At 34.4% G+C, this 13,437-nt stretch overlaps 1 protein-coding gene across 4 annotated transcripts; it reads right to left on the minus strand.

Moving 5' to 3' along the window:
• Nucleotides 1-244: 244 nt before the first annotated feature.
• Nucleotides 245-6,356, minus strand: LOC105774206 (uncharacterized). Of its 4 annotated transcripts, none has more exons than XM_012596606.2 (7): nt 6,233-6,341; nt 4,827-4,940; nt 4,087-4,248; nt 3,170-3,321; nt 1,899-2,035; nt 1,375-1,529; nt 245-539 (listed from the first exon to the last, which is right to left on the minus strand). In XM_012596606.2, exons 2-7 carry the CDS (start codon nt 4,934-4,936, stop codon nt 503-505), a joined length of 753 nt encoding a protein of 250 aa, XP_012452060.1. In that variant the 5' UTR covers nt 4,937-4,940; nt 6,233-6,341; the 3' UTR covers nt 245-502. The 4 variants fall into 4 exon arrangements, with proteins under 4 accessions (XP_012452060.1, XP_012452059.1, XP_052488127.1 ...); XM_012596605.2 differs by having other exon boundaries at nt 4,087-4,347; XM_052632167.1 differs by lacking the exon at nt 4,827-4,940 and having other exon boundaries at nt 6,233-6,356.
• Between the last annotated feature and the right edge of the window lie 7,081 nt (nt 6,357-13,437).

Below are 13,437 nucleotides of genomic sequence, written 5' to 3' on the forward strand. Positions count from 1 at the left end.
CAACAATGTTGATGGTGCAACATACTGTTATAAATCCTCTAAAGCATCGTTCGAATCAAGATCCAACCCTCATACGAAAAATCATCTTCCCATTGGCATAGATGATAACTTTGCATACGGGTTCCCCATCGCATATAGTTCACGTATAATTGGAGAAATATTAACAACATGCATGGATGAACTCAGAATATCACCTACTTCGCAACCTTGCTTGAATCATACACTCAACGACTCTACTGCACCATTTTCGGTTGAAAAATGGGTTGATATTCTAGTCTGGACATCATCATCATAAAGTTCAAGTATTCTACAAATGATTGGATTGGAGAACATTTTAAATCTACACACTAGTCTAAGAAGTGTCGAGTTGAGATCTTTTAATTGATCTTTGATGTTAGTTCATCGAGCTTAACAATTGTATTGAAACGTGTACTTATTTGATGCCTCGATTGAAAAACAACGCCAACTTTAATGTTACAAATTTCTTCATTATAATAGATCGCTACAAAGAATTTGATGTACATCTTTGAACCTTAAACCTGCAAAAAAGAAATTAATAGTAATAAATTAATATAAATTAACAATACTTAATATAATATAAAAACTTCTATTAAAAGTTAACCATATTTAATATTCTTAAAATTAAATAAATGATTAAAATAAAATTAGGGTTGTCAAAATAAGGTGGAGTGGGGTTGTGGGCCCGAAAAAGTAACTATCTTCCTTTTTTCTTTTTCTACTTGCTTGAAAACTATTTATATATTTTGAAGCAAGGTAGAGGGTAGACTTTAAAGGGTGTACTGGAATAAGGGTTTTAAATTTTAATTTTACAGACCATACTTAAACCACCACTGAAACACTGACATTAATTGAGCCAACACTATTAAATTAAACCTTGGCTGGCTGATTTTAGGGTCCCAATTTCACAGTTAAAAGCATAAAAACAACTACTCAACCGCTTGTCTGACATGGCAATAAGTCGCCTATTGACTATTAACCTAATTTTTTTATATAATCGTTTGTTGAATAGGCGATTTACCTTCTTATTATAGAAACCAGCGTACCTTTGTAATTAAATTTGACAGAACATTATCTTTGATTTTTTTTTAGTCATTATATTTATACAAGTTACCCGAAAAATAGCCAAGAAAATAACACAAATATTAGAACATTTTAATATATCAAAAATTTATTATAAATATAAAATAACTTAAAACACAATTATGGCATAACAAAATACATGAATACAACACGGATATACAAATTGCCAAGACTAAAACTAAACACCTATGTTCACATGAAAGCATTGGTTCCCTAATTAGGGAGGATGGATTATGCACTTTTGGTATACATTTGAAAGATTAGAATCCTAACCATGCAGATGGAATCGGTTGAAACTTGTTCTTCGCTATTGCCAGAACATCATAGTAATCTGCCTGATCGAAGCAGTTGCGGAAATCTGTGAAGAGCTTCTCGAACACCCTCCATTGTACTTTGATTGATCTAGAGTACGGGAACGGAAGAAAAACCTGCGTGAGACGAATAGTGTGCATCAGAAAAAAAAATAGCACACTGGCATGTCAGTTTCAAAGTAAAGCAGATGAAATTTCAAACACGTTTGTAACTGTCAAAAGATCGTTTTAACCCAAACTGCAGAGCAGACCCTATATCATCATCAGATTTCTCTTTTCATTCCCATCTTGGTTTGTTCTTATACGGATGATACAGAAGTTATAAAAATGCAATTTTGATGCCATGAATAGGTTGCTCTTTCTTGCTCAAAATGCGACTTCTTGTTGTGACATGGAGATGTGTGTGTGTGCACACGCGTGCGTGCGTGCGTGCACATGCATATCTTATATACAATAAACACAAAAAGGTGCGGAATGGCAGCTTACGTCCCCCTCAAGAGCAAGGCGCTTAAGTAAAAGAAATGTGTGCTGGTTTTCCTCCAAATTGTCGAGAACAGCCAGCCAAATCTGCGAAGCAAGCTCATGGGCGACATCTCTTGATTTACCGCAAGTGATAAATTGATCTGCTAAAACAGAGGGAAAATGAGAACTAGTAATGGACTAGAGTTTTTTGTCATTTCAGAAATAATAGATTTGTATTACTATAATCATAAACATGAAAAGAAAAGATGAAAAAGATCATAGTAGTCTAAATACACAAATTGCAGTTTCAAAGTAGGATTATTGGATACCAGAAACAAAAATGCTTTATCTGATTTTAAGGTAAAAACACTTGCATCACAGGAGAGATCCCCTCTCTCTCTCTTCTCTCTTTTTTTTTTTTTTTTTGAAATACCATGTCTAACAGTGATGTCCAATACATTTTGAAACATGGATATGGAGATATGATCCTCCAAGGATCCTCCAAATACATGAAAAACTTTTAAATTTTTGAGTATATTCATGCCAAACACATACCCATACCCACACTGGTGCCCAAGTCCAACTAAAATAGTGAGAGATACTCAATATGCAATTTTCATGAACGAGGATGTAAATGAGACACCTATTCTCGCAAGCTCAGTCATTCTCAAGTCGAGCTCAAGCTATCGAACAAGCTGGACTCAATTATCCTAGTGCTTGGCTCAAGTTTATGCATAAATAATCAATTTTGAAGTTGAGCATGGAAATTGAGCCCATTTTTCACTAGGTAAATGAGCTTAATGGAGGTAGCTCAAGCAATTCAGTTTTCATCTCGAATTGAGCTCAAACTTTAAAAATGAAACTCAATCGAGCTTTGAGTCCCATATTTCAAATTGAGCTTGAGCTTCTTAGAGCTTTAGCTTGACTCAGCTTAATTACACCCCCAATCATGAATACATGGTTCAACCTATTTCTTACCACAAAAATGAAAGGGATTAATCATGGAAATAAAGAAGAATTGAGTAATACAGCAGGTAAATTATTATTATACAACCATTTGTAATAAGTAATTGTTTCTTAACAGTTAAAATGGAACAAAGAATCAAAAATATTGAGGCATTTATAGAACGATGCAACATTCTTATATCAGAAAGTAGAAATTTAACAAAGATGCATATGAATCATAAAAAAGAAATCTATATTGCCTTTCACCTTGACATAAAGAATTCAACATTGATTTAATGAAACTTAAAAAAAGTTGTAAGCACAAAACTGGAAGAGGATGGAAGTCGCACCGATTATGGTTCCATGAAGTATCCCGGAAGGAGGTGGCATATTTGAAAGTTCAAGCTGCTCTTTCAAAAATAAATATGTGTGGCCTACAATCTCATCTATGTCATTGTCCAGTGCAAAGATATGTTTACCAACATATAAAGCTGCAAATCTCCTGAAGATTAAGCAATAATCAAAGTTAAACTTAACAACGATGATGAGAATAAAACAATTTTGAAATAACGTAAGCAATAAGCTATAATGTGATAAGAACTATGTTACTCAGAAATCGGGTGTGAATGTTGGATAAGGATGTATGTCTATGCTTGAGTTTTTCTAAGTTTTTCATGTATTTGAAGGGTTCCTTAATATGTGCTGGAGATGGGTGTTAGATACAGACACTTCAAGTAAAATGAAGAGTCGGAGCAACATAGGATTGCACTGCAAAACCTAATCATGGGATGTTCAGAAGATCCTAGGAGAACAAGTAAATTAACCTTGAATGTTTTACTAGGGAATCATCGCCTTTTGATACCCAAATTGTTTAAAAGCATCTCCAAAAAATTTATACTTGAGATACTTAAAAAGAAGTCAAATACAACAACACTGTAGTCAGCTCAGTACATATTTTCTTCAGGATCTCACTAGCTACAAGTGATAGACTGCTTTTATCTTTCTATACCTCCTCAAATCATTTGCAAAACATAAACTTGAGAAGAAGTAAGCCTGCGATGTTTCAGTTAAAAGGTTTTGACAACATACTAATCTTTGTTAAGTAAAAACCAGAAATACCGAGAAGTTAAGTTTCATTGAACACATTATAAACCAGAAAATACCGAGTAATGCAAGGAAGGATTAACCTTAGTTCAGGAGGAAAAGAAAGAAGGGGAAAAGCAGAAAAAGCATAAGCACAAAAAACCACACTGCAAATTTATTCAACCTTTTGCTTAGACCTTGAGGAATAGGTCCAGGCCACCTTTTAGCTTGGCTAGCTGACGGAAATGTCCTCATTAGAGCAGCTTGCCACAAGCATTCTCCGAGAAACAAGCTGGCCCACTGTTTTTTGACACAAGATATTTGAGCCCACTCTGAAACTGGCAGTCTGATGAAAATTTCAATTAGGAGATGATCAGGAAGCCTTCCAAACGAATTACCAACCAATGTTAGAGTGTCACTATCCCTATTATCGGTCATTACAGTTCTGCAAAGCAAAAGTCAACTTCTAGCGATTAATTTTCCAAAAAAGAGTAGGACCACGGACAGCAAATGAAGTGGAATATTGTTCATAATAAAATGTCATTAGCTACCATTCCCACTGGAAGTCAGAAGTCTGAAAAACATTATTCTTGATGGCAACATAAGAGAGAAAGTAGAGTCCCGGTTTAATAATACCATGTTAAGTTATACTGATTCGACTTTTCAGCTTTCTTGAAGTAGATGTCCCCAAAGCCCATTTTATACGCATTTTCAAACAATGGTACAGAGATACATGAAAAGAACTTAGAGAAAAATTGAACATATATGAATGTATATGTGGGACAGATACCCACATCTGACACTCACTCATAGATGTTACGATTAAGCAGAAAAAAGGAAATGATATTAACCATTAGAGAGCAAGTATACTCAAAAAATCCCTTCAAAACTAGTAAGAACAAGTTTAGATTATGAGAGACTTACAAGAGCCAGTAAAAAGGGAAAAAAATTAGTAACTGCAGACATAGAAGCACAATAGTTGCATCTACACCAGGGCTCACGAAACTAAAGATGAGTTTGGATGGGCGGTGCATTTACCTGCGGTTAGTGTAAAAACAGTGGTGGTGGTGAGATTAGATACTGTAGCGATACTGTAGCGTGAGACAAAAAGTAAGCTAAACGCACCACACCCCGCACCCAATCGCCCATCCAAACCCACCCTAAGACACCCTCAATCAACAAGGAAAGCACTAAGCTACTATTGCCACGGATTTTCAACCAACATCTCTGATTAAGACATCTTAACCAAATCATTTATACTGAAATAAGTTTCACTCATCAGAGCTTATTAGACTGAACTAGCTGACAATCATGTTGCCAAACCCGTCAAGTAATTGCATGCAAATTTGATGCGTCCAATCTATTTTCCAAGTATATGAAGGAACTTGAATCTCAGAGTTCAATCCATGATGGACCAATAGGTTTGTTAATGAAGCAACGAAACAGAAACCTTATTGGGTTCGAATCTGTAAACATTCTACAAGAAAACAACTAACGTGGGGAAAAGTAACATATTTCACAATTAAATGTTCCCACAATTCTCTATTCCTTGAAATTCAGAGTACCGAAGAAGAAAGCAACATGTGATTAATGATGAATAGATTGAACTAGAATGAACCGTTTTATGAAGATAGGGACCTAATAAAGCGATTAAAACATGACCAACTCCTTTGATTTAATCTGAAAGCATTCTAATTTGAACAATGAGTAAACCAAAAAGCGTGATGACTGTAAACAAAGAAATGGTAATTTGCTTTTTGGCTGAGAGTTAGCACCGATTGAACTTTATACAGTAAACAAAACAATCAAATTCAATCTTACTCAAAAAAGATAAAAGTTCAAAAGGAAACGTGGAAATTGAGATAACGAAGAAAGAATCTTGATGACAAGCAAAATCTCATCAATATTAAAAAAAAAAAAAAACCTCTAATACAAAATCAGTCACATGTTAACGATGGTAGTAAAAATTAATAAAATTAAAAAGAAATTAACACAAACCCATTATCTGAAAAACAAACTTTAGAGAAATCACAACAGAGTCGAATTATGATTAAAAAGAAACAAAACCCAACTTTTTGTTTCGATCATTACCCATCAAAAACCAAAATTTAGCCCCGCAACCATAAGTTCACCAATAAAAACCAGAAAATAAAGGAAATTAAGAACTATAATAACTAAGAAATGCAAGTAGAAAGAAGAATGGGGAGTTGAGTTCATTGCACTAAATAACTAATACTACCATTTAGTACATAAAAATAGTGTATAACAATTATTACACAGAAGAACTTTATTGCATAAGAGATGAAAAGGAATTAAAAAAGAAAAATCACCTGGGTTGGCTGTGCTTCAAGTCTTCAGCTGAAGAACACAATGGGTTGAAACTTTGAAGAGAAAGAGATGCTGACTTCAAACCTCAAATAGAAATGAAACAAAAAAAAAAAAGGGGTAAAAAATTACTTACTAAAAGAAATAAATAATCAAATAAGTGAATTAAAGGGCTTTCTTTTAAATAGCCCAAAAGAATTAATTAATTATAAAAATAATTTAAGGAAAAAATTATATACGAAAATGACTTGAAATATACTGTAGCAATCGGTGCTGCTTGATATATTGGTGGCACCACCTCCTCATTATGAATCAATCATTGATTTAAAAAAAAAATTGGGTGTCGTCACTTTGTTAGGCGGCACCGATATTGTTTTTTTGAAATACTCGTGAAAAATACATACAGGTATTCATTGTGGAGAAAAATATATTTTTTTGAATGGATGCCACCGGTTTGTCAAGAGACACGGGTAGAAGTTAAAAAAAAAATTTTTAATAGGTATCAATGGTGTGTCAAGTGACAAATGTGAGAATTTAAAAAAAAAAGTAAAACTGAACAAAAAATGAAAAGAAACAATTGAAATAAAAAATCGAAAAAATAAATGGGGAAGCTCATGACCAACGCTTGCTTCATAGGTGGTGTCTTCTTGACTTGCTAGTGCCACCATCAATGGATTGAAAATTTTAGAAAAGAAAAACTAAATACAAATAGAAATTGAATATGAAGAATTTTGAAGAACTCAATAAAAAAATATGAAAAAGAAAAGTTTAAATGAATTTTTATTAAAAAAATAACATTATAAAACTTAGAAAATTGAAAAATGTGTGGTGCTCGTACAATTACATTTATGAGGCATCTTGAAATGGAAAAATAATTCGGGTTAGTAATGACACTTATTCTACTCTTATTTTTAATTGTGTTTGTTTATGGGAACCCATTAGACAGAAAATGAGGAAGCTCTAGTAGGGGCTTAGCTCGGTTGTTCCTACTGCTGATATCCCTTGGGCAGCTATCGGAGATTTTAATCCTTACTTACCTCTAATGATAAGAAGGAGGGAGTAGGGTTGGTATAGGATGTTCCTTATTTGGTGAATTTCTTAAGAAGGCCAATCTGCATGATTTGGGGTTTAAGGGCCCTTTCTTTTACTTGGCATCGGGGAGCTACTTTTGAGAGGCTTGATAGAGCAATTGGGAACAATGCTTGGATTAGAACTTTTCCTAGTTGTTCAATCACTCACCTTTATAAGCTTAAATCAAATCACAAGCATATGTTTTTCTCCCCCAAACCAAGGATTTTATTACCTAGGAAGCGTCCTTTTAGATTTCTAGCCGAATAGGTGGAGCATCCTAATTTTTTGAAATTTGTCAAAGATAAATGGTTCTTCAATGGTAACGAGGCGAAGTCTTTGAATCAATTTACCTCGAATGTTAAAGATTGGAACAAAAATTTCTACGGCCATATTGGTACTTGAAAACGAAGTCTTTTGCTGGAGTTGTCTCGGGTTCAAAAGGCTCAAGAATAGTAGAATTCTAATGATCTAAAATAGTTAGAGGTGATAGTCAGGGAAGAGTTGGAAAGTGTTTTATATCATAAGGAGCTACTTTGGAAACAAAAAGCTTGTTCTAATTTGTTGTACCTCGGGGATTGGAACACTAGATTCTTTCATTCTCTTACGATTCAAAGAAAGAAGTTTAATCGGATTTCTACTTTGAAAATGAAAATGGTGAATGGATTTATGATGATACAGAGCTCCAATCAGAGGGGATTAATTTTTACTAGAAATTGCATGGAGAGCAGCAGGAACATATGTCGGCCTTACCTTTGAGTTCATTTCCTATTCTTGATCATAATGTGTTCTTTTTCTGAGTAAAAAGGTTTCGCATGAAGAGATTAAAGCCGCTCTTTTTGACATGGCTCTATTGAAAGCGCCAGGCAGTGATGGGTTTCACGCCCACTTCTTTCAAAGCTAATAGGATCAGATTGGTGGAGCAGTTTGTGATTGGGTTCAGAAAGTTTTCACAGGACAAGATATAGATCTGGGGCTTAATAACACCTTGTTAGTGCTTTTACCTAAAGTTGCAAACCCTGAGAGCTTCACAGATTTTCATCCAATCAGTTTGTGTTAGGTTCTCTATAAATTGGTCATGAAGGTCATTACGAATCATTTTAAGGTGGTTTTTCCAAAGATTATTGGCCTGAAGCAGTCAGGATTCATTGTTGGGAGGAATATTACCGACAATACCATTCTAGTAGAAGAAATGATTCATTCCATGAGAAGCAGAAGCAAAAGCAAGAGATGGATGGCTATTAAGATCAATTTAGAGAAAACATACGATAGGGTGCGTTGGGAATTTACTGAGGCATCTCTTTAGGTGGCAACTATTCCAGAATTTCTCATTAAGGTTACAATGTTAGCCATTACGAACTCAACCATGTAGATCTTGTGGAACGGGGTTTTGAATCAGACATTTAGACCAGTTAGAGAAATTAGACAGGGATGTCATTTATCACCTTATCTCTTTGTTTTGTGTATGGATTGGTTGGGACAGGTAATTCATTCCTCCATTAACTCTGGCTAATGGAATTCGATTAGCTTGTCGAGATCAGGATCGAAACTTTCACACCTTTTTTCGTGGATAATCTGGTTATTTTTGGTAGAGCTGAGTTGGAGCAAATTAAACTTTTTAAGGAAATCCTGGATAATTTTTGTGGCTTCTTTGGGCATCGAATCAATGCTCGTAAAACGAATGTTTTCTTTTCTAAAAGAGTTGAGGGTGTTGATGGGGGAAGACTTTGTGGTGTACTTTGTTTTCGCCAGGTTCAGAATCTTGGTTTTTATTTAGGAGTTCCACTTTTCCATGAAAGAATCACTAATAGCTCCTTGAGATTTGTGGTTGAGAAGGTTAAGGCTAAGCTTCAGCAATGGGACGCAAGGCAATTATCTCTAGCTAGCAGAATTGCGTTAGCTCAATCGGTACTGCTCGCAATTCCTAGATACTTTATGCAATCATTGATGATTCCAAAAGGCATTTGTGAGGAGATTGGACGCATTGTGAGACATTTCATATGGGGGAATTCTGGAGGGGGTAATAAGTTGGCTTTGGTTAATTGACAATCAGTTTGTCAACCTAAGGCTTGTGGAGGACTTGGGCTGCGATAGTTGACAGATCAAAATACCTCATTTATGTTAGAATTGGGGTATAATATCATATCTAACAATGATTCCTTGTGGGTACGAGTTCCCCATGCGAAGTATAGGGTGGGCGAATGTAACACCCTTAACCCGTATCTATCATTGGAATAGGGTTACGGAGCATTACCAGAATTTATAGAACATATAACAGACATATTATGTTATTTAACATTCATATCATAAATCATTCATAATGAATCATATCGTCCCTTATATGAGCCCTCGAGGCCCAAAATATGCATTAAAAATAAGTTGGGACTAAATCGGGTACTCAGAGAATTTTTCGCAAAATTTTAATAGTTTTCCAAGGTATAAGGGACACACGCCTGTGTGGTCAGGCCGTGTGGGCATTCATAATAGGGCACACGGTCGTGTCCTAGCCCACGTCCTTACCCGTGTAACTCTCCAACTTAGGTCACACAGCCAAGTCACACGCCCGTGTGCTAGGCCGTGTGAACATCATTAAATAGGTGCAGGGGTCACACGGCCAAGCCACACGCCCGTGTACCAGGCCGTGTGATCAATTCTGAGCATTCTGTTTTGAAATTTTTAAAGATGCAGGGGAACACACCCATGTGCTAGGTCGTGTGTGACACACGGCCGAGACACACTCCCGTGTCTCTGCCCGTGTGGACGAAAATAGGCCATTTTCAAGGCCACATTTCTCACCCAAACTTGGCATCAACCTAATCAAACATATTTTAACATCAATGAACCATAATAAGACATTTATCCAAACCAAAATCAAGCATTTTACTTATCATATTACCACATTCATTCAAGAATCTTTACTTCCCAATTTGACCAAATACATATACAAGCTCATTTATACCTAATTTACCAATCTTAACCAACCATCAACATGTTTATAAATTATCTATCTTATAACCATATTAACATGCATTATACATGATAAGACCACTTACATACACATTAAAACATGTTCATCACAAGACATTCCAATGGCTAGCTGTAACCAAAACACATACTTGCCAACAATGGCCCAATTCAACCTATACATGCCATTATACCAAAATTTAGTTCGTTACATATACCGAAATGAGCCGAAGGATAGTGTGATGTAGCTCTAACCAGCTTCCAACCTTTATGAGCTTCCGAATACTATAAAACAGGAGAAATAAAATAGAGTAAGCATTTAATGCTTAGTAAGTTTGTATAACATGAAATTTAACTTACCATTTAATTCACATTTAAGGTAAGCAAATAAACATACTCAAACCAATTTGGCCAATTGCCTAGCACATATCCTCATCAAGCATGTTAGTCATGTAATTCACATAAATACCAAGAAACATGAATGAACTCATCAATATTCAATTTCTACATACATGTATTTATCATTTCAAGTGTCCATGAACAAGTACATATCATATCTTTGTATTTCAAGTATTTCTCATAGTAATTCATCTTGAATTCATATCATCTCATATCGGAACTTTACCCCTTGAATCATTAAAATATCGATGGATACAAGGGTAGTACACATGAAGTGTACAAAACTATAAACCGTCAATTCATATTCCGGAATGCTCATACGAGCACATAAATGGGAAGATCTCTCTCAAGCCATATAACAGGAAGCTTATGTGAGCTATACAACAACAAGCTTATCCAGGCTGTATAACAGGAAGCTCATGCGAGCCAATAACGGGTAGCTCTGAAGAGCCATTAAACAGGAAGCTCCAGATAGCCATATATCGGGAAGTTCAAGCGAGCCATATCGGGAAGCTTCGGAGAGCCATTAATCAGGAAGCTCACAAAAAGCCTTTAATCGGGAAGCTCACGAAGATTCATATATCGGGACGCTCATAAGAGCTGTGGTGTGTCTACAACACATGCAAAATCACAACCAATTGGGATGCTCCGAAGAGCTATTAACGGGAAGCTCACAAGAACCATATAACGGAAAGCTCGAGAGGGCCAAATATCAGGATGCTCATGAGAGCTAATAACAGGACGCTCTTTCAAGCTATGGTGTGTTCGCAACATATGTAGGACCACAACCAATTCGGGAACCTTGTATCTATCGAATCTTATTTATCCAAACGGGACTTATTATTTATCGGGTATTATCGGATATGTGATCAATTTCATATATATGTTATTTATACAATTCACATATACAACATCCAATTCAAACATATAAATATACACAATTTAGTTACACGAACTTACCTCGACAATTGTTCAGGTGCATAAAATCTACTAATCCGATACTTTTTCTTTTCCACGATCTAACTCCGTATTTGGTCTATCCGGATCTATACAAGTAAATATAGCTCAATTTAATACAATTCATATTCAATTAAATCCAATTCACATCTTAGGCAAAATTACCATTTTTCCCTTATACTTTTTTAATTACAATTTCGTCCCTAGGCTCGAAAAATAAAATTCATGCAATTTAATCCTTATTCCAAGCCTAGTCAATTTTTACATATCACAATAGCAGCCCATGTATTTCATAAAAATCAAAACTTTTCCATGAATTTTACAGCTTTTCAATTTAGTCCCTAAATCATAATTTCATCAAAATTCCCTTTACAAAAGTTGTTTATCTATCAACAACCTTTCATTTTCTACCATCAAATTTCATAATTCAACTATATTCATCCATGGAAAAATCCTAACACTTTGATAACTTTACAAATTAATCCCCAAGATAGCTAGATTAAGTTATTACGATCTCGAAAATATGAAAATTATTAAAAACGGGACAAGAAAACATACCTAATTAAGCCAAAATAGCTTGCTTGAGTTAAACACCCATAACTAGGGTTTCTATGTCTTTAATTTGGGAAAGATGGTATAAAATGATGATATTTCTTATTTAATTAAAATATCATATTTTATTATTTCATCTTTCTAATTTAGTCCTTTTCTTTATTTAATTTTCCATAGATGAATCATCATACTTATCTACTAACTCCTCTTAATGGTCTATTTTTCATATAAGGACCTCAAATTTTGAATCCCATAGCTATTTGATACTTATAGCTACGAGAACTCAACTTTGCATTTCATGCAATTTGGTCCTTTATCAATTAAACATGTAATCGGTAAAATTTTCTTAACGAAATTTTTATACGATATTCCTATCATACGGTAGACCATAAAATAATTTTAAAATAATTTTTCTTATGGGGATCGAATTTGTGGTCCCGAAACACTGTTTCGATTTCACTGAAAACAGGCTATTACAGCGAAGGCTGTAATGGCCTAAATTCAAGGTTATCGAAACAGTAGTTTCGTAGCCACAAATCTGATTTAAAAATAAATTTATTTTAATATTTTGCATGAATATTGATATGATAGGAAAATCGTATGAAAATATAGATAGAAAAATTTTACCAATTTAGTGGTTAGTTAAAAAATGAAAATTATTAAAGAAATTGGGTAAAAAAAGGTATCGAGACCTCGATCTCGTAAAACCGAGTCAAAAATATTTTTATAAATATTTATGAAATGTTAGTAATATGATATTAAAATTTCGTTAGAAAATTTTAATGTTTGGGTAGTCAATTAAGTGAAAAGGACTAAATTGAAAAAGGTGTAAAAGTTACTAGAAGGATTAAATAGCTCAATTGTTAAATGAGGAGGGACATAAATTGCAAATAAGCCCAAAAGAAGATATTTTGGGTGGCATAAGCTGAGAAAAATTAGGAGAATTGGTGAAATAAGGGTAAAATGGGAAAATAACAAATTTTACTAACATAAAAATGGGACCAAATTGGAATATCTAGAATTCTCCTTATTTTTCTGCATTCTCATCAGCCAAAAACGTTCTAAGGGTTTATTCAAGCTGGTTTTTCATAATTTTTGCACCAAGTGAGTTAATCCTTACCTTTTTCTTGTAATTTTTATGTTTCTAAGACTTTTACAACTAGGTCATATTACTAAATTCATTAGTTTTTGATTTCATGAATAAAATTGAAAGTCACCATGGTTGAGTGCTGTAAGTTTATGATAAAATAACATGAAATTTAAGCTTTAA

The sequence above is a fragment of the Gossypium raimondii genome, chromosome 6, assembly GCF_025698545.1.
Source record: "Gossypium raimondii isolate GPD5lz chromosome 6, ASM2569854v1, whole genome shotgun sequence".
NCBI lineage: Eukaryota > Viridiplantae > Streptophyta > Magnoliopsida > Malvales > Malvaceae > Gossypium > Gossypium raimondii.